At 44.0% G+C, this 22,924-nt stretch overlaps 1 protein-coding gene across 2 annotated transcripts in view; it reads right to left on the bottom strand.

The window, feature by feature from the left end:
- Nucleotides 1-22,924, bottom strand: part of AP3B1 (adaptor related protein complex 3 subunit beta 1) — a 1,831,130-nt gene that overhangs the window by 1,417,542 nt on the left and 390,664 nt on the right. For both annotated transcript variants that reach the window (XM_078675217.1, XM_078675216.1), the window contains exon 6: nucleotides 12,092-12,158. In XM_078675217.1, coding sequence (XP_078531343.1) covers nucleotides 12,092-12,158 — 67 coding nt within the window. The remainder of the gene's footprint in view (nucleotides 1-12,091; nucleotides 12,159-22,924) is intronic.

Raw genomic sequence — 22,924 nt, 5'->3', positions numbered from 1 at the left:
TTGAGGAAGGCCCACCAACTACTGAACTTCCTACCAATGCCCTTCAGGACTCCTCATCGCCCGCCAAGACTGGCAGAGACCAAACATCTTGCAGATGGCAGACAGCAGGCCGTGCTCATCTTCGCTCTGACCCAGAGACAGTTATAAAAGAACATCAGGCGGTGCTGGTTTCCCTTGGCGATAACAGTGATCCGGCGTAGTGGGAGCAGGGTCGCTCCAACTGGCAGTCGTCTACTAACAACAATCAATGGCCCATGGTTCATGCCTTCCACTAGTCTATAAGGATGGTGAGCCGGGGCGGGACAGGGACTGCTGACCTCTTCCACCCACCCTGGGTTCTACTACCCAGGACACTTCAGATGTTCAATGTTATGTTTTTGGTTTATGTTTATAATGGGGTTGGTTGGGCCCTCCTGCACATCTGAATCTCCCCGGGGTAATGTCTCTGCCCATCCAGTCACTCGGACTCATCCCGTGGGCCACCCACTCTTGGATCCCCATTTATCAGATGATATACTCCTCCAATTAGCGCATGTCCACAGCCCTTCTTATATGTACATGCATTTATATAGCGCAAATCACCGACACGGTATCTAAGCGCTTGCTTAGGGAACCCGTCCTGGTATTCCCCTGTGAGATACCCCGGCAGGGTGTCCACAAGGTGAAAGCCAGGCATCCCGCCGCAAGGGGCCGTAGTGGAGATTAAGCAATGTCACCAAATCTTAAAATCATCACCTTAAATTTGAAAGGGCTTAACAATCCAGTTAAAAGATGAGCTCTCTTTTCCAACTTGGAACATTCTACAGCACACATTAGCCTCCTTCAGGAAACTCATCTCATCCCCAGAGACGCACATAGACTCCGCTCTAGGGCATTTCTTCATCAGCTTCATTTTCCTCCCAATCCTCCAAATCCGCTGTAGTGGCCATTTTAGTATCATCCACCTTTCCGGGGAAAGTCAGGTTATTAACCCATTCCTTTACATTAGGCCCCCACACCTTCACGGTACGCACGATCTATGCCCCTAACGTGTTTGAGTTCATCCAATCATCTGACCGGGTGTTACTGTTGGGGGAAACTTAAACCTGGTGTTTGACAAAACTATTGACAGGTCAGTCCAAAGACCGGGCCAAACGGGGGCAGTCTTGAGGAAGGGGGCACATCTGTTGGAGGAGGCCGGGTTGATGACATATGGAGAACCCTGCATCCCTCAGACAGAGAATATACATTTTACTCCCACTCTCACAAATCATGCACAGAAATAGATTCTTTTTTAGGCACCCAAATCATGGTTGTCCACATTCAACAAGGTGACCTACTTCCTCGAATGCTGTCAGATCATTCGGAGGGGACAGTAGAGATTTCTCTTCCTTCCTCTCTCGCCCGTCTAGAGTCTGGTGACTTAGGGATACCATGCTACACCGCCCGCAGTTGTCTCACCAGCATTGCTAGACTTTTTGGACAGGAGACCCAGAGGCCTCTATAGCCATCCTCTTTGAAACTATGAAGGCAGTGATGAGGGAAGAATTAATTGCGATAGCTTTGTCCGACAATAAGATACGTAGGGACAAGAGAGAATCCCTCACAAGATAAGTACAAGAGCTGGAACGTATTCACCAACGGCTGGCGCTCCACGGCAATGACAGCAGCTCGAGGCAGTTAGAACCCAATTATCTGCCTTGGACCTTGACAGGGCAGAGTATGCGGTGCTCCGCTTACAACACACCTTTTATACCTGGGGCAATAGAAGAGGGAAACTGCTGGCCAATAAGCTAAGAAGACAAGCTGCCGGGGTATCATCTGTGATTAACACAACAGGGGTAGAAAATACCAAAGACCAACAGATTACCAAAACATTCGCCAGTACTACCTTAGGCTATGTGATTCGCAGGAACTTCCCACAGACGCTCCGGCAGGCTACCTTCGGGGTGCCGCCACTTCCAGATTAACACCAGAAAAGGCAGAGCCACTTGCAGCCCGATCCAAATAGAGGAAGTGGTTTCTGCTATCTCCAAGCAGAAGTTGCTTAAGTCCACGGACCCCAACTGTTTCACCTCAATGTTGTTTCTGTAATATTTTGGCTCCCATTCTTACCAGAGTCTTCAACATGGTCGGAACTTCCTCAGCACTCCCACCACTATGCTTGAAGCGGCACTGGCGGTTATAGCTAAACCAGTTAAAGACCGATGCCAGTGTGCTTCTTATCAGCAAATCTCCCTCTTGAATACCGACCTGAAACTGTTCACCGGCATATTGGCAACGAGATTGTCCTCACTTCTTCCCGGCCTGGACGATCCCCGGCCAGGCAGTTTTTATACCTAACAGACAATGCGCAGACTACACCAAGCGCCTACTCCATATTACAGACTAGACAGCCCTTCGACACAGAGCCTATGCTCCACTCCATCGGCATGGAAACAGCATTCGATAGAGTCCACTGGCTTTTTTGAGAGAGATCCTACGACATTTCGCCCCCTGATAAATACATACAATGGGTCATGAGCAGCTACAGTACGCTGATTGCGATGATGCGAGTAAACAGAGTTGCTTCTAGCCCCTTCCACATTCGGAGGGGGACAATATCGGGATGCCCGCACTCCCCCCTCCTCTTTGCCCTATACAAGGAGCCTATGGACCAAAAGGTAAGAGACAACCGCCACATATCAGGGGTGCACTTCGGAAGGTACAAAGACACGCTTAGCCTGTATGCCGACAACATCATAGCATCGCTGGAGGACCCGCTGACTTCTCTACCTGCCTTCATAAAAGAGCTAGAACAATTCTGTTAAGCTGCAGGCTTTAAGATCAATATTCATAAATCCAAAGCTCTCAATCAATCCCTCAAAAAACCCACTCTCACTGAACTACAACGCACATATCCTATTCAGTGGGCTCCATCGGCAATACCATATCTCTGGGTACACCTAAGGCAAGCACATAACGTACAATGACACCTAACTATAAAACTTTGCTCCACCAGATACAAGAGGACCTATGCCGTTGGAGACCACACATCCTATTCTGGCTAGGCAGCGTAGCCGCAGTGAAAGTGACTATACAACCTAAACTACTATAGATTTTTCAAACCCTCCCAATAGAACCCCCTCCAGACTCACCGCAATCCATGCAACTAGAGGTAGACAGGTTTATATGGGCAGACAAGATGCCCCGCTTACAAAGAGATCTAGGTCACAGACCCCGAGAGAAGGTGGAGTCAGGAGGCCTAACCTTAAAGAACACCTTCGGCGGCACAACTGAAGACGTTTGTTGAGTGGTCCCATCAGAGTCTGAAAAGCATTGGCTTTTCATGGACAGGACAGTGGGGGGGGGGGCACCCCCTATGGAAGATTCCCTTCCTCCATAATTGGCACACCCTAGAAACCTCTATTTATCTTCCATTACAAAGACCTCTCTAATGGCATGGGACAGAGTGGCCATGAAAATGGCTCTGACCCCATTCCCATCCCCGCCAACACCGACAGTGGCCAACACAGATTTTAACCCAGGCCTTGAGACAGAGGCGTTCATACTGTGGATGCAGTAAGGCAGCCAATACATCGGCCATTTCTTCGATGAGTCTGGCTCCTTAACCTTCGAGGACTTTCGCTCAGAACAAGGGCTCCCTGAAACTGAACGCTACAGATTCCAACAAAGTAGACACCGTGTGATACACCCATCAGTTCGACCCCCAATTTAGCGTTGTAACTCCTTATGAGAAATGGTAACAATCCAAATCCTAAGATTCACGTCTCATCTCTGAAATATTTGGCTTACTCCGCCCCCACTGCCCTCCCTTCCCCAGCAGCTACAAAATCCCCGGGTCAGAGAAGGTAGGAGGCTGAACTGAGCCGCTCCCTCTCGCAACAGGAATGGGGGGACATTTACTATCGCAAGCACCACACTGCTCATAATGTATTGAGCATAGGGACGGCTACTAAGATTGCACTTACTGGTACCTCATGCCCCCGAGACTCCACAGATGGAACCCGGCCCACTACCCCCTTTGCTGGTCATATTGCAGCTCCTTGGCACACTGACACCCTTGCTTTGGGATTGCCCTAAAATCCCTTCTTACTGGAAACAAGTAATGTACGATACAGATGCCTACTTTGACACATAGCTATGCTGCTTCCCAGCTTACCCCCTTCTAGGCCTACCTAATGCCCTCCCATTTCCCCTTAAATCACAAAGAGGACATCAAATTGGGTTGGCATTGGGAGAGGCTCTCCAAAATATATTGGCTCATTGGGGGGTCGGGAGGCTTCCTACCCATGTGGGTTGGATACATTGTACATGGTATACATTGGGCATGGAACAAATCTCCTTATCCCTTTCAAATCAGGGATCAACCTTTCAGAAACTTTGAAAAACATTTTTATCTTTACTCGCATTCTAATTTGAAGAACTAACATGCCCCAGATACCCGATACTCTTGCGCCTTACTGAACCCCCACAGGCCATGACTTAGAAACAACTACAGCACCTACACATATACATCAGATACCGGGGGAGGGAGGGGATGGGTCTGGGGGGAGTAAGGGATAGGATTTTGGAGGGAGGGGGGAGTTTTAGGGCCATTTTGTTACAATGTTCATCTATATGACAACAAGGGTGGAATTAGCTAGGTCTCAGGTTGTGTTATGAGCTTGTCTATATTTCTTTGTTTCTCTTCCATGCAAAATAATAATAAAGAAATGTAAACATAAGAGAGACACCCAGAAGCACAAGTTACTTAACTTTGGTAACCCTCTTACTGGTGGATACTCTCATCAACCCAGAAATAACTCACTTTTTTAATTCCCTCACCGGATTCCAGTTACTGCTCCCACTTAGAGATATGTGGTGTCACTGGTCCCATGTTATCCTTGCACCATCAAAGAAAGTGACGACACAAAGCTGTATAACTATTTCAATCCTGTGTGCTGATATGAGTTTTCCTTGGAATTTTCCTGCACCCTAGACAGACTGAAGTGTGACACTGTCCGAAATCTAGTTTGAACCCTAAATGCCTACTCCATTGAATGGGGAGGAGTGATGGTGGTGAGAGAGTATGCACCAAAAACATAGTAAAACAAGGCAAGTAACCTTTTCTTCTGAAGGACACTTCTAACTGCAGATTCCCATCTTTTCAGGGTCTGAGAAGTGGACTTCGATCAGGAAGCCCAGCAAAACCATATGGTCAAAATGACCTTGCCTGCAGACTTGTTGTGGAGACAGTAATGCCTGGTGAAGGTGTGAATGGACACCAATGTGGCAACCCGGCAGATGTCCAACAACAGAACACGTCTCACCAAGACCGTAATGGCGGCATTGGCACTGGTGTGATGAGCCCCAAAGGATTGGCCAGTGAATAGCATGTTTCAATACACAGAATAATCTAGTTGGATCATTTCTGCTACTGCACCGAATTCTACTTCTTAGAATCAACAAAGCCAAACAGCTGATCTACTTTGTGCACTCGATGTAGAAGCTCTACTCTTGTACAGCCCATAAAGTCTTGACTCCTCCTTAGAGGGGTGAGGTGGGGTGAAGAAGGTAGAGAGGGTGATGGACTATCCCAAGTGAAAGGCTACACTATCTTTGGCAGGAAGGGGGCACAGATTCGCACCACCAATTTGTCTGGAGAGAAGGTGGTATATGGAGATTGCACAGTGTCTGGCGCACACTGACAGCATGCAGAAATAACTAATGAGGGAAACCACCTAAATGGACAAGCAAAACTAGCAAGCAGCTGAGCAAAAGCTATAAGGCATACACTAAGTACATACGACCAGGTTAAGATCCCCCAGAGGATACTGAAGGGGCAGGAGTGGAAGGGACGGGGGCTTGGAAGCATCACAAAGAGTGGCTTATAATGAAGATTGGCTGGCAAATGTAAAAATGCCTTAAAGTCAGACAAATAACTTAACAGTGCCCAATCCAGCACCCAGCTGGGCCAGAAATTAAAAAAACTAGTTTTGACTCAATAGAGTTAACTCTGCACCAGTCCATGAACTTTGCCCCAAGAATAGAATAACATTCCTAAATGGGTGCCTAGCCACACGAATAACTTTCACTACTTCTGGATACGTTTGGAATCTGTTAAATTTCCACTCATGAAGGTGAAGATTGTAGAATACCAGGTGGAATAACCTGGCCTGTTGCTGAGACACCAAGTCCTCCCACAAAAGCAGGGTGTAGTAATGAGATTGGTAGGTATGTATAGTTCCCTTTAACTGTATTGATTGGAACTGGTAGAATGTAGAGAGATTCCAATGTATATATGTCATTGAATGTTGTAAGAGGAGTACGAGGTTGGAGCAAAGCTGAGCTGTGTACATCCTTGTACCTGGATACATGAAATAAACTATACAAAGCCAACCATATGTGTACATCATCATCATCATCAACAACAAACTTTATTCAGTTAAACCATAAAAGTTACATATAAAAATACATAAGATACATAGAAAAAAAGCTCAACCTGATAAAAAAAAAATCCATAAAACACGTCATGCCCAGCAGTACCAAGTCATTTGAAATTCATTATCCTTGTTCAGGTAGGATAAAAAAAAGAAACATTTAAATTTTTCCGAATTTCTCGACTGCAAAACTCAACTAGTGTTTGAAAAGTATGCAATTGTATAATTTATAACACATTACGATTTTTTGCAGACAAGGCATATAACATAAAAAGCAAGGAAATAAAGTGCATAATGCAAAAATGTTAAATCCTCTAAAAGTAGATGTGATCTATTTAAGTGATGCTAAAATGTCAGATACTGTACAAATTGTTTTAAAAAATCATTTTCATACTCGGCTCCTTAAACGCACGGTGGCAGAAATAAATCTGTACATCATTTCACATTTATTTACCGTTTGAAGGAGCTGAAGCAAAAATAAAGCTGGACTGCATTTCCTAATATTCAACACACGCAATAGTGGTAAAATAAACTCTCTTCGTGGTTCATCATATAGATGGCAAATAAAAAGAAATGCAGCATATTCTGGGTTGTATTGCAGTCGCCTGGACAGGGGTCCAGGTGAGAGTCATAATATGCTTTGCTGGGATATGACACCAATATAAGAGTGATTCTAAATCGAATAAGATAAAATCTTTTAAAAGTGACTAAAAGGGAACAGAAGATATGGCTTAATTATTTCAGTACTAACCAGGGGGAAATAATGGGCTACACACTTTTTAGTTATCTCCATGCATTGTCTACGCTCCATTAGAGCGTTAAAAAATTCCTTCTCAAAGTGGGGCTTCGTAATAGAAGTTATAAATTGGGGGTTAAAAAAAAACAGTCCTGCCTCCCGATGAGTGCCAACTGACTTTTAACATAGCTAAACCACAGTATTTTGTGAGCATAATCGCAATTTAAGCAATCCTGTATTATTGCTAGATTAAGAGCTGGTTCTTTATTGCCCAAATCGAAGCCTTAACATAGTATGGGCAGTTTGACTTCAATGTATTAAAGGAGTCAGCCCCCATTTATTATGACGACTGGGGGGGAACAGACAGTCTTCTGAGAAAAGACATTTCTGGAGTTTGTAAAATTGACGCATTACAAAATCCCCAGACGACAGCCCCATATAAGATAACTGCTATGCAAACAATTGTGTCTCTTTTGCCATATATGAGAACAGCACAATACCGTGCATTATAGATGTTAATTATTACCTTGATGGGTTTGGAGCCCAATTTCTGTTCAAACCTTAATAGAGCTTCAAGAGATTTATCAAAGCTCCTCATCCTGACTTCTAGGAGATGGGACCACGAGCCTTTATGGTCAACAAGGACACCCAATTAGGAAAAATGTGAAAAGCTGGAGTTTGTGTTTATTAATAAATCAGGATCTTATTTTAGTGTGTGCTTTCCCCACCACAATAACATGTGACTTTGCTGTGTTGGTCTTTAAGCCCAACTTGCTCATCAAGTCGTTAAATCATCTTTTCCCAGAGGTTCCCGCTCACCACCCAATCAAAGGCCAATGTCAGATCAATAAATCCCAGATGGAGTGCGCTGTTTTTTGCCAGCGTGTATTTACTTATCACCAAATGAAGAATAAGGCACTGCTCGACAGTGCCAAGGTCTCTTCTAAAACCATATTGAATGTCTGAAAATGTCTCTTTTTCTGCTACTCATGTTTCTAAGCAGTCAAGTAAAACCTGCCCATTAATTTACATGTGGAGTCAATCAATTAGATTGGGCGATAACATTTGGGGTTTGACCTATCTCCCTTTTTAAAAATGGGAACAATTATTACACTCGACCAGGATTTTAGTGGGCCAGAGATTGCAACACAGCTTAGGATGTTGGTTAACACAGGGAGCCATAAATCGTGATTTGCCAGAAAAAGATCAGCCGGAACACCGTCTGAGCCAGCTGCCTTATTCTTTTTGGTCTGGTTAAGTGCCTTTGCAACTTGATGAATTATAGGTAGGGCTAACTTTGGCTCACTTCCATTTGTATGTTTATCACATTCTATTGTGCTACTATAGTCCCCTCCGCTCCTATAAACTTCTGAGATGTGATCAACCTTTTCATCTGGGGGGAATGTAACATCGGTAGTGCCATTATGGCTATCCTGGAAAAAAGGGGCACTAATAGTCTTCCAAAAAACACTAGTATCTTTAGTAACAGTAGCTTCATGAAAATTCACTTAAAATGTACGCAAATAAAACTGAACTCCTTTGTTGCTCTTCCCACAAAAATCCGGTAATTTTATCACCTAACTTCTGGCCGCTACCCATAGAAATCCCACTGGGTAACGCTGCAGCGGTACGAAATCTAGGTGTGATATTTGACCAAGTTTGTCCCTGGAGAATCAAGTAAATGGACTTATCACAAACTGTTTTGTGCTGATCCGGGCCCTCAGGAAGCTATATCCTCTGCTCGACCTACCAGCTAGATCATTGATTTCCAGAGGGGTAATACTAACTAGGTTGGACTTGTGTAATGCCCTGCTGTTAGGAGCCCCTAACTACCTGTTAAAAAAGCTAGAACGGAATGGGAGGAGGAGCCAAGACAACATCCAAAATGGCAGCTTAGAGGCCCGGCTCCGCCGATCGCCCTCTCCCTCCCTGACATCCTGCCGCTTATCCTGAGTCTACACCATACCCCCGCACGGCGAAGGTGGCGCACTGCCCTACCGTGTAACTCCGAGGTCGCGATCACCTCGGGTGGCTGAGAACCGTCGAAGCGGAGATTGCGGCCTGTGCCAGCCGTAAGCCGGGACCTCGAGCTGTGCTGTGGCCGAGGGGGAGTTGAACAACAGCGGATGCGGCCGACCGGAAATGACCGGTTGCCTCCACGGAAGTCGCAGCTTGAGCGATTTTGCTGACGACTGCTAGCGGAGTGTGATACGGCTGCCCGGACCCTCATAGCACGCATCTGGCTGATTCTTCTGCGCTGAAGGTCCCGTGACTAGTGTACGGTCCCGCCGCCCGCATTGGTCTTCATTGGTTGGCCGCCCAGAGTGCCCTGGCCCTCAGTGGTATCGCCCGCCTGCAGTGGCGAGCGTCGGATTATGGATCCTTCCCCCCCGGCTTGGCGGGTAAGAGGCTGGTGTGGCTGCAATTATGGGAATCCTGAATAATTCCGTTTCGACCCCAACACGGTCTACCGGGGGATATTGAGGCCTCGGATGCCTGTTGCTATGTCTGCCGCCTTGCCTGGGGGGTCCCCAGGGTTGAGGAACATCGCAACCGCCGACGGCGACGAATGGGAGTACACTTTGGGAGATGTCCTTTTTGCTCTTAATGAACTTCATTCCTCCCTGAACTGCATATGGTTGGCTCTCCACGACTTGCTGGCACTCATTATTCCTGACGTGAGACCTAGGGGCGCAGATGGCAACATGTCGGACTGGGCGCCTGTCAATGCACAGCCATTTGTCACCGTGGACTTCCCGGAGCATGCAGTGCCGGATTTCGAGAACAGTGAGGGTGCTGACCAGACTGGCGCGACCGACATTCTTTTTGGCTTTTCGACATATGTGCTTGCCACCAAACGACAACGCCGGGTCCCTACACTCTCGGGCGGCGGCTATTGTCGCAGCGGTTTTGTCACTTTTCATTTGCCTCCGCTGAGCGCCTGGGTGGCCCCTAGGAAGCAAGTTTGGACACCGAGACTGCCTGCCTGTGGAATCTCTGGGTTGGAATGCTTGTTTACTCTCGCTCGGACTGGCCAGGGATGAACATCGCATGATTGTTTTACCGATCTGGTGATTTTGGTGGTGACGCGAGACATTGATCGTTATTGTGATTGTGGGGGTGTGAGGTGGGCACGTACTGTCGGCTGCTTCCTCTTCGGGGAGCCTACATTCTCTTCTGGGATTAGGTGAGGGGGGAGGGGATGGGGCGGGGGGCGGGTGCAAGCAAGCGTCCTCCTCCACCTTTTTTTCTTGTAACTGGGGTTCTAGTACTGGGGCGACAGGCATGCCTATAGGGGGGGGGCCGTAGCCTTCTGCTGGTATGCGGGGTGGGGGGTTGGAGGGTGGGATCTGTTTTTCTCTTTTCTTTTGTTTCTATGGCTCTTCTTTCTTTCCTTCTTTATTGGTAATTTCTTCATCGTTTCTTTCATATTTCGCTTGGATGGGGGGTCCGAGCTGCCTTTTTGGGTTGAGATTTTATGATGTGCGCTTACGTTTTTCTTAAAATGAGGTTGACCCCGCGGGTAAGACGCGAAGTTAGCGCGTAACTATTGTATGCTGGCATATTCTACTTAGCACGATTTCAGGCGACTTTCTATTTTATGGATAGCGACTATCCTGTTCCACGACTTGCCCAAAATATGACTTTGCCTGATTGTATGCCCAAGGATCCTCCTTCCCATATTATAAAATGGAATCCTCTTATGTCCGGATGTTCAGCGATCACGCTTACATGTCAATCCTGTTCTTTTTCGATTTGCTATGGCTCTGGCCCTAGAGATGCTGTAATGTGTACTTTTGCTTTGTAATGGTTTTGCCTCTATGTAGCGGCCGGCCTGAAAGGTTGTAGGCCCATGCCTGTATTGACTTGAGACGATATCTTTGAGGTTTTCCGAATAAAAATTTAACACAAAAAAAAAGAAAAAAAAAAAGCTAGAACGCATCCAGACAGTCACTGCCAAGCTAACACTGAAAAAACCTCGATATTCATCTGCTACAGAGTCCTTGAAGGAGCTCCACTGGTTGCCTATCAATCAGGGAATAATCTTTAAATCTCACCTTATTGTCCATAAAGCACTACAAAAAAAAAGGACCAATACCCATCCAAAACAAACTACAAAATACACTCCTGGCAGAAATCTCCGATCCACAACAGGCAACTATGTCCAAGAACTGAGATTTTAAAAAGTCAGAAAAGGAGATCGTACCTTTGCTGTCAATGCAGCCAGCATATGGAACAAACTACCAAATAGTGTGAGATACAAACCACAAAGCCAATGGTAAGCAATGGGCAGAATGTATTCAGAGGGAAGCTTTCTGAATGTTCCCAAGATGTCTTTCGCAACTCACAATGCTGTATGGTAGGCTTCAACCTAAAAAGCACCTAGCAGCAACAGACAGAAATCCATAGGCATAGTAAAAAACAGCAACAGTAAGATTCTCAATGTAAAGAGATCACATAGTTGCCCGCTGTTTGGGGAAAGGTGGGTTGTTGAGATTGCAAACACTCTTCATAAGAGGTACTGCAGTAAGGTGTGACAAATAGCTTATTTTTATTTTGTGGAATAATTAATATCCTCTAACAGCCAGGTGTACTTGAGCAGACTACATCTTTTCCATAAATGTGGTGTGTTACAAACCAGAGCGGTACATTGGAAAATACATTATCCATAATACTATTTCCACTTTACATTCAAATAAGCAAAACTATATTAAACACTATTAAGCTTGTATTTGAATACATATGAATTCAACAGATTGATTAACATACATTTAACCGTTTGGTAGTACCACGAAAATAACAATAGATAAGTACCCACATATACAGATGGAAGTTTTGACGAACAGGAAAAATATTAGAATATGTAGCGCATATATTCTAAGGCTTTCTTCTACCACTAATACTAATCTTTGTAAAACTAGAAGCAACGCACTGACACATTGCTGAAACATACCGTGCTTTTATCCTTCAAAAGCTTTTCAATCACTTCAATTAACATTTCCTTTTGTTCTGGATCAAGGCTAAAATAGAAAAAGAAAAAAAATGTCAAAAATAACTGCATTCAAATAAGAACTTGCTTTAAACAAACAAATGTAACAAAAGAGAACAAGAAAAACAATCTCCAAAAAATTAAAACGGCTAGTGCTTGTACTTTAATAAACGCATATACATGAAAAAAAAATGCATTCTCATGTCAACCAAATAACAATACTGATGTAATTAATTCCCTACATGGGAGGTTACATAAACTTGCTCTGCATATAAAAAGAAGACTAGCATAAACAAAGCCCTTAAAATTGCGCTTTGATGGTGAAAGGTTTCCTCAATTTGTGCTGGTGGGAAACACTGCTGCGCTTTTGTTACAGGAGGTCGATATTACAGCACTGCTGCAAAACCGGCACCCAGTAACAAAACCAGCCCCACCCTTCTGGCCTACTGGGAAAACGCCCGTGCTTGCTACGGCCAGTGCGGCCTTGCTTCTCATACCTACTCTTTCAGGACTCTGTATGGTTTATAGGACTATTAATGGTTTCAAAAAAAGTTGGAGTGGTAAATTCAAACTTAAACAAATTCCTGGACACAGCTGAAGATCATTCAACTGCTCCTTTCTGAATACTGCGACATTGTAGGGGTGATTAACCCTGCCAACAGCATAGTACCTTGCGAAACCTTTTACATTTTGAAATTCACCAGATTAAAATGTAAACCTTCAATCCAAGACACCTGTAACTTTAAGATTTAGCCTTTTAAGTATTGGTGTCGACCAACGGGTGACGACTTCACTCCCTCCCCAGTACGTCTGATTTCATTGGCTGACTCTCAGGAGGGCTATAAAGGACCCTCTATTGCTCTATTCTTTTTTCATGTTGGGCTGCTGGGGAAAAGCGTCCCCAGCAGCCAGAATCTTTCATATTTTTTCTTTTTGGTGAAATGACGATCCGCGTGCAAGGCACGCTGACGTTTCTACCACTCAAATTGAAAGTGAAATGAGTCAATTGGCTCATTTCACTGAATTGGTGCTCAGGAGCATTGCTCAGCCCACTGGGCATCTATGTGCTTGGAGAAGGTATTGTTTTAAAGGGGAAACATTCCTCTTTACAATTATATCTCTCCCTAGTGGATCCCCGGTGCTGTATACTGCACATGCATTACACGCTCTATTGCTGTGTTATTTGGTACAGAAAATCAATTAAATGTGTCTATTCGAAAACATTTAAGTTGGAAGTCTAGCGCCAAGATGCCAATCAATCAATCATGCCATTTGTATAGCGCACTACTCACCCGGGAGGGTCTCAAGGCGCTTGGGGGGAGGGTATGCTACTGCTCGAACAGCCAGGTCTTGAGTTGTTTCCTGAAGGCGAGATGGTCCTGGGTCAGCCGAAGGTGGATGGGGAGGGAGTTCCAAGTCTTGGCAGCCAGGTAAGAGAAGGATCTTCCTCCGGCGGTGGCTCTTCGGATGCGTGGTACGGCTGCGAGGGCGAGGCTGGTGGACCGTAGCTGGCGGGTGGGCGTGTAGAAGGTCAGGCGGTCGTTGAGGTACTTGGGGCCCAGGTCGTGGAGAGACTTGTGTGCGTGGGTGAGGAGCCGGAACGTGATCCTCTTGTCGACGGGGAGCCAGTGCAGGTTCCTCAGGTGGCTGGAGATGTGGCTGCGTCGGGGGACATCCAGGATGAGTCGGGCGGAGGCGTTCTGGATGCGCTGGAGTCTTTTCTGTAGCTTGGCTGTGGTTCCGGCATAGAGGGCGTTTCCGTAGTCCAGTCGGCTGGTGACGAGTGCCTGGGTGACAGTCTTCCTGGTCTCGGTCGGGATCCAGCGGAAGATCTTGCGAAGCATACGCAGGGTGTTGAAGCACGATGAGGAGACGGCGTTGACTTGTCTGGTCATCAAGAGGGAGGGGTCCAGGATGAAGCCCAGGTTGCGTGCAAGCCCATATATTTTGTGTGAAAAGTGTGTTACACTGCTAGAGGGTCTTAGGGAGCTGAAATGACATAGGCCTGTGAATACTATTTTGGAAGCTCCTGGCCTGTTCATGTGCACAAGATGGGGGTGAGGTTGCTTTCCCAGATAGTGGAAGTGTATTACTGAAATTTATGAGACTGGAGAGAAGGAACCCAGAAGCTAAAGTGGGGAAAGAGGAAACAGGCTTCTACTTAGAAATGAAATTACATCCTTTTTAATACAGAGGGTGGCTGATTAGTCTTCTTGACCTTTTGTAGACGCAGTATTGGGGACTTCAGTTCCAGTTATCAGTGCCCTTTAGAAAGGGGTCAGCCCTTTGTTGCTCCGCCTGAACACAGCCAGATGTGGACATTGATAGGTGCAGAATGCTCCCACCTCTTTTTGCCTCTGTTGCAGGTGCTAAAACCTGGAGGCAACCCTGCTGTTAAGAGCATCACTCTAAACAAAGGCTGAGTCTGGAAGACAGCCTGAGATCAGCATGTTAAAGGAAAACTTACCCAAACTGGGTCTGAAAGTGCATGTAACCACATGCCCTGTCTGCCACCCTTCTCTGTAAAAGAGAGAGCTGTTGATCCACTTCTTTTCCATTTCTAAGTTCTCTATGCCCAAGGAGGGAGTACTCCACACAGTACCCAGAGGACTACTGTAGAACCAAAACTGGTAAACACACAAAGGGCCCCTTACCCCTACTCAACCAGTTAGTAGCCATGGTCTATTGAAAAACTAATTTATAGGCATACGTTTGTTTTGGCTTGGCACTCTTTCCCAGTCGCTTTAAAGTTTACAGTAATGAGATGCAGTTACCAAACAAGTGAAAATAGTCATTATCACAGATATAAATCTGGAGCGGAATTAACAAGAAATCAAGACACAAAAACATTCAATTCAACAGAAGAATGACAGAAGGCCATACAACTTCACAAAATGATGTTGTTACATTTTTTAATTCACATTACAGTGAACATATTTGTTAAGAATGTTGGTTCTGTTTTGCAGCCAAAATGTGTTTTGTCCTGTACATGGCACACCAGTTTCTTTGAAGCTGTTGAGGATATATCTGAGAATATAGTTGAAAACAATGTTCATAATTGATGCTGAATAGAATTGAACTGTGAGACAACACATGATAGATCACAGTACATATGACATGTTTTAGAGCCTAGGCTTCAGTGAGACACGTGAGAAGTGAAGTAAACAAAGTGTTTGTAGGTACACTAAAAATACAAATATAGGACTAATCACACTGAATAAGAGCGAGGGGCACCAGTTTTTAATTTAACAAATCTGTTTTCATACAGTTAATGATGTTGCTCTTTGTTGCTTAGAGGGGCTGGACATTTTATACGGAGGTTTAGTTCAAATAAAGCACACGAGTAGATTTGTGGTTTAAGAACACCTCCTTAGGAATGGGATTTCCCTTGTTTTTTTTTTTTATATCTCCTTTGAGAGGTCGTAGTATGATTGAAAATTGTGATCTGTGCAAAGGAGAATGAGAGTTACAGATTGTATGTGATACATGAGATGGAAATGGAGAAGATTTATTATCATGCAGAGAGGTCAGTAATATAAATCTTACCAGTTTGGTATGGTTTGTATTCTAATTCAGGTTTAATTTGCGGACGCCATCTTGAATGGTCAAAGTATAGGCAATGTTGTAATCCTCAAAAGGGAGGCTTTGTACTAAGGTGGGAATGAGCGGACAATGTTTACAGCATTAGTGGCTGCCCTATATGTGGTCAAGCACTCACTATTTAATGTCAAAATAGATAGTCAAAATCTTAAGGGGTCATAGTTTAATCAGTGGTGTAGTCCCCAATAGTAGGCCCGTGTTAAGTTTGGCAATAGACATAATGTATTAAGTGGCTCAGGGAGAAATTATGTAACAAATAACAAAAGGCTTGGTTTAGGGTCTAGTTAAAATTCACTGATTGAGTTTGCAAGTTAAGCATCAATATGATATTGAAGTGCCCATATATTGCAAACAAACAGGTTAATGGCATTTACAATCATTATATGATGACTATTATCAGCTTAGCATCAGTATCACATCATTGCAGTCTTCGTACACTTTCTCCAGATAGATTACGGGTATGTATGATTACAATCTATATATGATGGCCATTACAAGTTATTCTCATGTTGGTAACAGTCACTTTTCTGTTTTAGCAAGCCTGAGGATTGCTAAGTAACTGATGTCAGTTGAATATATTATATAAGGGAGTCATCATAGCGACTGTACTCATAACTGAACTGAACCTCCAGCTTGTGATATCCGGTTCTCAATACATGTGGTCTCAAGTCCTCAATGATCTCATTACTTCATATGATATAAAGTTCGTATAGGTAGGGTCCTACTTTTCCTCGCAGCTACAGCTGAAGTAGGCTTCAGATTTGCCTGCTGTGTTAGTGTATCAGGTTATATGTTTCAGAATTGCCTACTGTGTAAAGAACAAAAAAGAATTGCCTACTGTGTGTTTTTTTTATCGGATGAGAATCTTCAGCATATTCCAAATGACAACTCTTGGGAGGCTATAGAGGACTAAAGTTGTTTTTTTTACAAATTACTGAAGATGATAAATATATTTATCTGGGGAACTGTTGTCCTTAAAGCATAAGGGGAGAAAATATGGGATTCCTGTGCAGTGTTCATGGTGTCGTGTATTTCTATAGGTTCTGAATCGATCCCCCTATTCCTGACCCTATTCTGGTTAAACTACCTAGCTAGTTAACTAACAGTCAGCCCATGAGGCAAGAAATCCCCCATGATGCAGATACCGTTATCTGACGCAGTCACACTACGGCACAGGAACGTGTTATCTGATTAGGTCATAACGTTTGAGATCTAATTAGACAAGCGACATTCCTCCAGCCCCTGATAAGGCATACGACGTTCTCATAACAAATCAAACCTATGACAACCTGGATAATCCGTGCGGCCATTGTTTTGATTTCACAGAGAACTTTAGTAAAGAATGTGCTAACGAGCAAGTCGTATGACATCTTTATTGACGTACCTATGTCCATCCTTACGTCAATCCCGGCACCTTTAAGGTATAAATATTGCCGACCTTGCCCTATGCAAACACACGCGTGGTGACAAGACGGAGCAGCCATACTTGCCGAAGCCGAGAGCAGAAGCAGACCCCGCTGGCAGCAGCCCCGCCTTCCTGACGCGCTGAGAGACGCGCTGCTATCTCAAGCCGAGAGACCCAGCACCGGCGCTTCCGGGTAGCCCTCGCAGGCAGCCTGGAATATCGAGAGCAGAGAAAGAGATACCATTCCTCATTCATCCTAAATTCCAGGTACAGAACTGAATAACCCCTCCTAGAGAATTCTTTAGTTATTCACTTGGCAAAAACAAACTTAACTTAAACTGTAACTTTCTATTCCCGCCCACGCATTAGACTTAGGTCAGGTACACGGGGTAGGCGTATTTAGAAACACCAGTTGAGTACGTTTAGTCAAATGTATATGTGTATGTAAATATATTTTAATCATTTTAAACATCATATGGCTCAGAAACCATATCAATGTTTTTACAGTATTATTTTATACTATTGCTTTTAATGTATGCACTTTACTTAACTATAAGTATTGCAATAATATCGATCCATTTCTCTTGTACGAGAAAAGAGACTGATCAATAAATAACATCTTTTATTGAACACGCCCGTCTCTTCCTTTTCTCTACATTCTGATGAGACTAAGAATGCACGTACTGACTGAGTAAAATAATTGCCTTGTGCTCACACGACTCTTGAGATTGACTCTTGATTAGGGGAGAGCAAAGTTGTCATGTTCTATGGTTGTCAGAAACTAAATCCCTTCTTGTCTAATCAGGGGAGGTAATTCTTTCCTGAACATTCGAGAAAGTTTCTAGCGAACTCTGAGCTTAGCTGGCAAACCCAAAAATTAAGTCTAGTATCGACAGTAGTAGACCTAGTTAACGTCTGGTCTAGGCCTTTACTGCTGTAGGTACTATTCCAATGCGCAGAGCCTATTGGGAAGATAGGAACTACACTACATGGCGCCCAACGCGTTTGGAAAGGGCGATAAAACTAACGTAAGACATTTAGAGTAACTCAGTCGTGCTTCCTCACTCAGACCCCTTTTCCCAAATACTCCAAAGACGTCTGGAGTGGGTGAAAGGTTATTATATCCTCCAAAACCTCGCAGGAGGGAACTCCTATGTATGGTTCTTGGTCTAGTCAACGTTGAAGGATAAAACAGTTCCAGAATATTGTGCATCTAATCTCTGTTTCCATAAGAAACCTGATCTGCAAACAAACATAATACCATCCTGTCTGTAAAATGGCAGAGAGTGATGATGAAAGAGAGGCAATTAGATTAGCTACTGAAATAGCAGATGCTGATGCTACCATGCAAACAGCAGACCCGGATATAATACTCATCCAGGTCGCCAAAAGGAGATCTATAACCTTAAAACTTATAAAAAAAGGACTGACACCTAGAGGTGGCACAGTCATATTCGTAATTGAGGCACACGAATATCGGCAGACAGAGGTATACTATTCATGGATACATTTTCCAGCAGCAAATGCTGTAACAAAGTACTTCCACTATTACAAAGTAGAGGAACCTCCTGAAACGTACACTCCTTTCGAGGAGGTGGAAGTACCACTCAAATTCCAAGAGCATTTGCTCTTATTTGATGGCGCCCTAAAACATAACAATCACATTACAAGGCTCGGTCCTTTAGGAAGACCAGGAGCAACGTGGCCGGTCCTAGCCGGATACACACCACATCCAGACATCGAAAGAATGCCTGCAGCAGAGCTGTTAATACAGCTAAAACAACTACTAAAAATTCAAAGACAATTAGTTCAGTATGTAATGCGGACTTCAACAATTCAGCCAGCGATTAAACTACCACAGCTGACCCCTCACCAGGGGAACACAAATAAAATTACACCACAGAACATCCAATCCTGCCTAGGTAAAGTTCCAGCTAAACGGGAACAGATACCATTCTGGTTGGCACAGAAAATTACCCAAATAGAGGCGGTGTTTCCTGACACCACCCCATTAGAAAAACACAGGATTCTGACTATATGTCTCCCAATGGGAATCGCACCACACATTGAGGACTGTGACACTTGGGGTACAGTCTTTGCTTCCATCTATACAAAAACGCACGGTGTCCCATCCATTTCGGTGATACCAGATGTGCTAAAACAAATTCAAGATGAATACGGTCCAGAACCAGCTTTAACTCTTGGTATGAAATTACTAAAAGACTTCAAACAGGTCTCGGCTATATTACTAGCCAACATAAAAGGTGAAGCAGCAAACGTGGCGATCCGCCAGAGGTTAAAAGAGACAGATATAGCAGACCAACCAGCTGAAATTGCCAGAATCATAGAAAAATCCTATGAAGAACTAGGCAGAGATAGTCTAGGTGGAATACCAGTAAAACCGCAACTGACTACAAGTCCAGAAAAAATATTTTTTAATAATAATAATTCACCAAAAAAGAACTGGGATGGAAATAAACAATCCAATCCTAAAGAAAAGAAATTCCAGTCCAGAGGAAGGTCTCCTAGGCGAAGAGAGAAATCTCCAAACCCGAGACAAAGGTCACCCCAGAGTGACCCCTCTGGGAATAGATATAACCTTAGAAATAGGGATAATATTAAAAAACCTGATAGATATCAAGACATTGATACACGTCCCTCTCAATCTTTTCAGAATTCCTCGCAGAAATCGGAAAGAAGAGGACGATCAGAAGAGCACGCCAAGTCCAAAGACAAGGAACCTGCTCAACTGAAAAAGAAATTACAATTTCCAAAAAAGAAGATAGCCAGTATCAAGGTAGTTAACAATGCCGAGAATACTGAGGACACAACTGAAAAACGGAGAGTGGGCTCAGACAATGCTAGACAGCGCAGCAGAGGTGAGCATAGCTCGCAAAGTCCTTATGAATCATCTGGAGACAGTGGACACGAATGAATACCTTCAAGTGGAAACTGCAGATACCAGAGTTAGCAAGCCCCACAAAATATACGAGATAACATTACGTATAGAGGGAGATAAGACTAGGAAAATAAGGGGACTATTTTGGGATAACCTCTCCAAGGGCTATGACATCCTTCTAGCTGAAAAAGACTGGCCACCAGAGTTTGTCAGGGAGTGCCCTCATGGCGAAGAAGTAATTATGCCTGCCTTCTCGAATCAAATACCGATTCATAAAAAATACACACTTGCTAGAAAGTGGGCAGTGGCCTTAGCACCTGCTTTATATAAAAATCATGTAGGATGGGATGAGGATTCTCCTCCTCACAAAATCCAGTTAAAATCACAACCAACTGCACAAAGGCAGTACCCAATTAAGCAAGAAGCTAAAAAACAAGTAAATGAAATACTAGATCAGCTAGAATACCAGGGGGTGATTGAAACTTGCACCTCACAAATGAACAATCCTTTGTTTCCGGTCTCCAAACCAGACAATTCGTACCGTCTAGTTTTGGATTACCGACACCTTAACACATGTTGCAAAACCTTTGCAGTGCAAAACTCACACAGTGCTGCACTAATGAATAACATAGTGCGCAAAAAATACAAAACAACCTTGGACATCTCCAATGGATTCTTTTGTCAAAACATAGCACCAGAGAGCAGATCTTTAACTGCGTTCTCAGTAAATGGCACTCAAAAACAATTCTGTCGGTTAGCCCAGGGGTACAAGAACAGCCCGGGGGTATTCTCAGCGAGAGTAACAGAATTACTACAACTATATGATGATGAAGCATTATCTTATGTCGATGACATTTACTTAACAGATGATGACTTGGATACTCACTTGAAAAGAGTGAACACCATAATACTTGGTTTCGCTGCAGAGGGTTACAAATTCAACTTCAAAAAGTCCAGAATTGCCCATCTGACGGTCCTATTCTTAGGATATGAGCTATCAAGTGAAGGTAAAAGCCTGGCAGACAATTTCCTAGAGAAATGTGCCGTTATCCAAGCTCCTAAAACACTAAAAAACCTACAGTCAATTTTAGGCTTCCTAAATTTCGGAAGAACATACATTGCAAATTACGCAGAAAGGGTGAAACCCCTTTACGATCTAATTAAACCAGACTTTAAAAGATCCAGTTGGACTCAAACACACACAGAAATTTTGAGATCCTTACAAACAGACATGCTAATTAAAACAAAATTAGAAACCCGTGATAATACACGCAACCTTGTGATCCGAATCATCCCAGGGAGATGCGGATTCACATACCTAACCTCTAATGAGGGAGAAAAGGTACCAATTGCATTCAAATCACACTTGTACACTAAGGCTGAAATGAAATTTAGCCCAACGGAAAAAATGCTTACAGCAACACAGACAGCTATAGCAAAAGAACGAGCCCTGGCACAAGGTAAACGAATAATAATCGTGACACCAATACCAGCCTTAGAGGCGGTAACAAAGGCAAGCATTCCAAATGCTAAAGCACTCCATCCAAGATGGATACAATGGGCTAACTCTCTTGCTGCAACAGACGTGATGTACGAATTTGATCCTTATTTAAAAACACAAGAATTTCTCCAATATGAATTTGAATGTCCTCCGCCAACCGAAATTCTGCCTCTAGATGACTACGGCTGTATAATATATACAGACGGATCAGCACAACCCGCAGTAGGGGGTAAACAAGCTTACAGTGCTGCGTGCGCGATTGTTAAAGGTCGTTGGCACGAAGGGAAATTTAAACCAACCCTCACTAAAACACAATCCCTAGGAGATTGTACAGCTCAGCGAGCTGAATTACTAGCATTCAAGATGGCGCTTGAAAATACTGATCGAGGATTCCCCACGCTCATAGTGTGCGATTCGTATTATTGCGTTCAATCTTATAATGAATACTTGCAGATCTGGCTTCAGAATGGTTTCAAGGATGCGAAAGGTGGCACAATCAAGCATAAAATGCTCTGGGAACAAGTAGCTCTTTTACAAAAAGAACTACTAAAGACTCACGTGATACATACACTGAGTCATCAACGTGATGGCGTTCACGTTGCAGGGAATTCATTGGCTGATGAGGCCGCGAAAGCAGCTGTGCAAACGGCTTCCGTAGCTGCCGTCACCCGGTCAAAAACAAAAATAGACAGCGAAATATTACAATCTGTCAGCGCTTCAGAAAAGGATTCGATAGAACCACTCCCTAAAGGCTTTCCAGTAAAATACTCATACATAACTGATACAAACAATGTTCCTTTTGCTCGAATCCCTGGAGTGGGGGATAGGGCAATTCCAAACATGGAACATAGGTTAGGACTGATAATAGCGGCACACGAAGGGCTTGCTTCTACCCATGCTGGCGTCTCAGCCACAGTATCATTATTAAAACAGAGATACTGGTGGCCACAAATGAGAAGACAAACAAGGAACTATGTTCTAGCATGTGAAATATGTCAAAAAATGAAAGTATCAACTGTGAGACGTCCAGCACAGACGCCCCTTCTAATCTCGGATAAACCATTAGCCTGTGTTTATCTAGACCACTGCGGTCCCTTACAAAGGGATGGTAACTATGAATATATCTTGGTCGCAGTGGACTCATGCACGAGATTCATATGGATGTGGCCCCAGCGAACGGCTGACGCCAGAACTGTTATAAAAGATTTGCGAGTCTTTATCGGCACATACGCAATTGGCATTCTGCATTCGGACAATGGTCCTGCTTTTAGCTCTCGGGCTTATAAGGAGGCCATGATCAGCATGGGCGTGCAATTGCGGTACTCTTGTCCATTTCACCCTGAGGGGAACGGAATTGTTGAAAGAAAAAACCGTGACATAAAGCAATCTATA

Source organism: Lissotriton helveticus, chromosome 2_1, assembly GCF_964261635.1.
Source record: "Lissotriton helveticus chromosome 2_1, aLisHel1.1, whole genome shotgun sequence".
Classification (NCBI taxonomy): Eukaryota; Metazoa; Chordata; class Amphibia; order Caudata; family Salamandridae; genus Lissotriton; species Lissotriton helveticus.
Note: the sequence above shows the minus strand (reverse complement) of the source record. Positions and strands in the feature narration are given on the sequence as shown.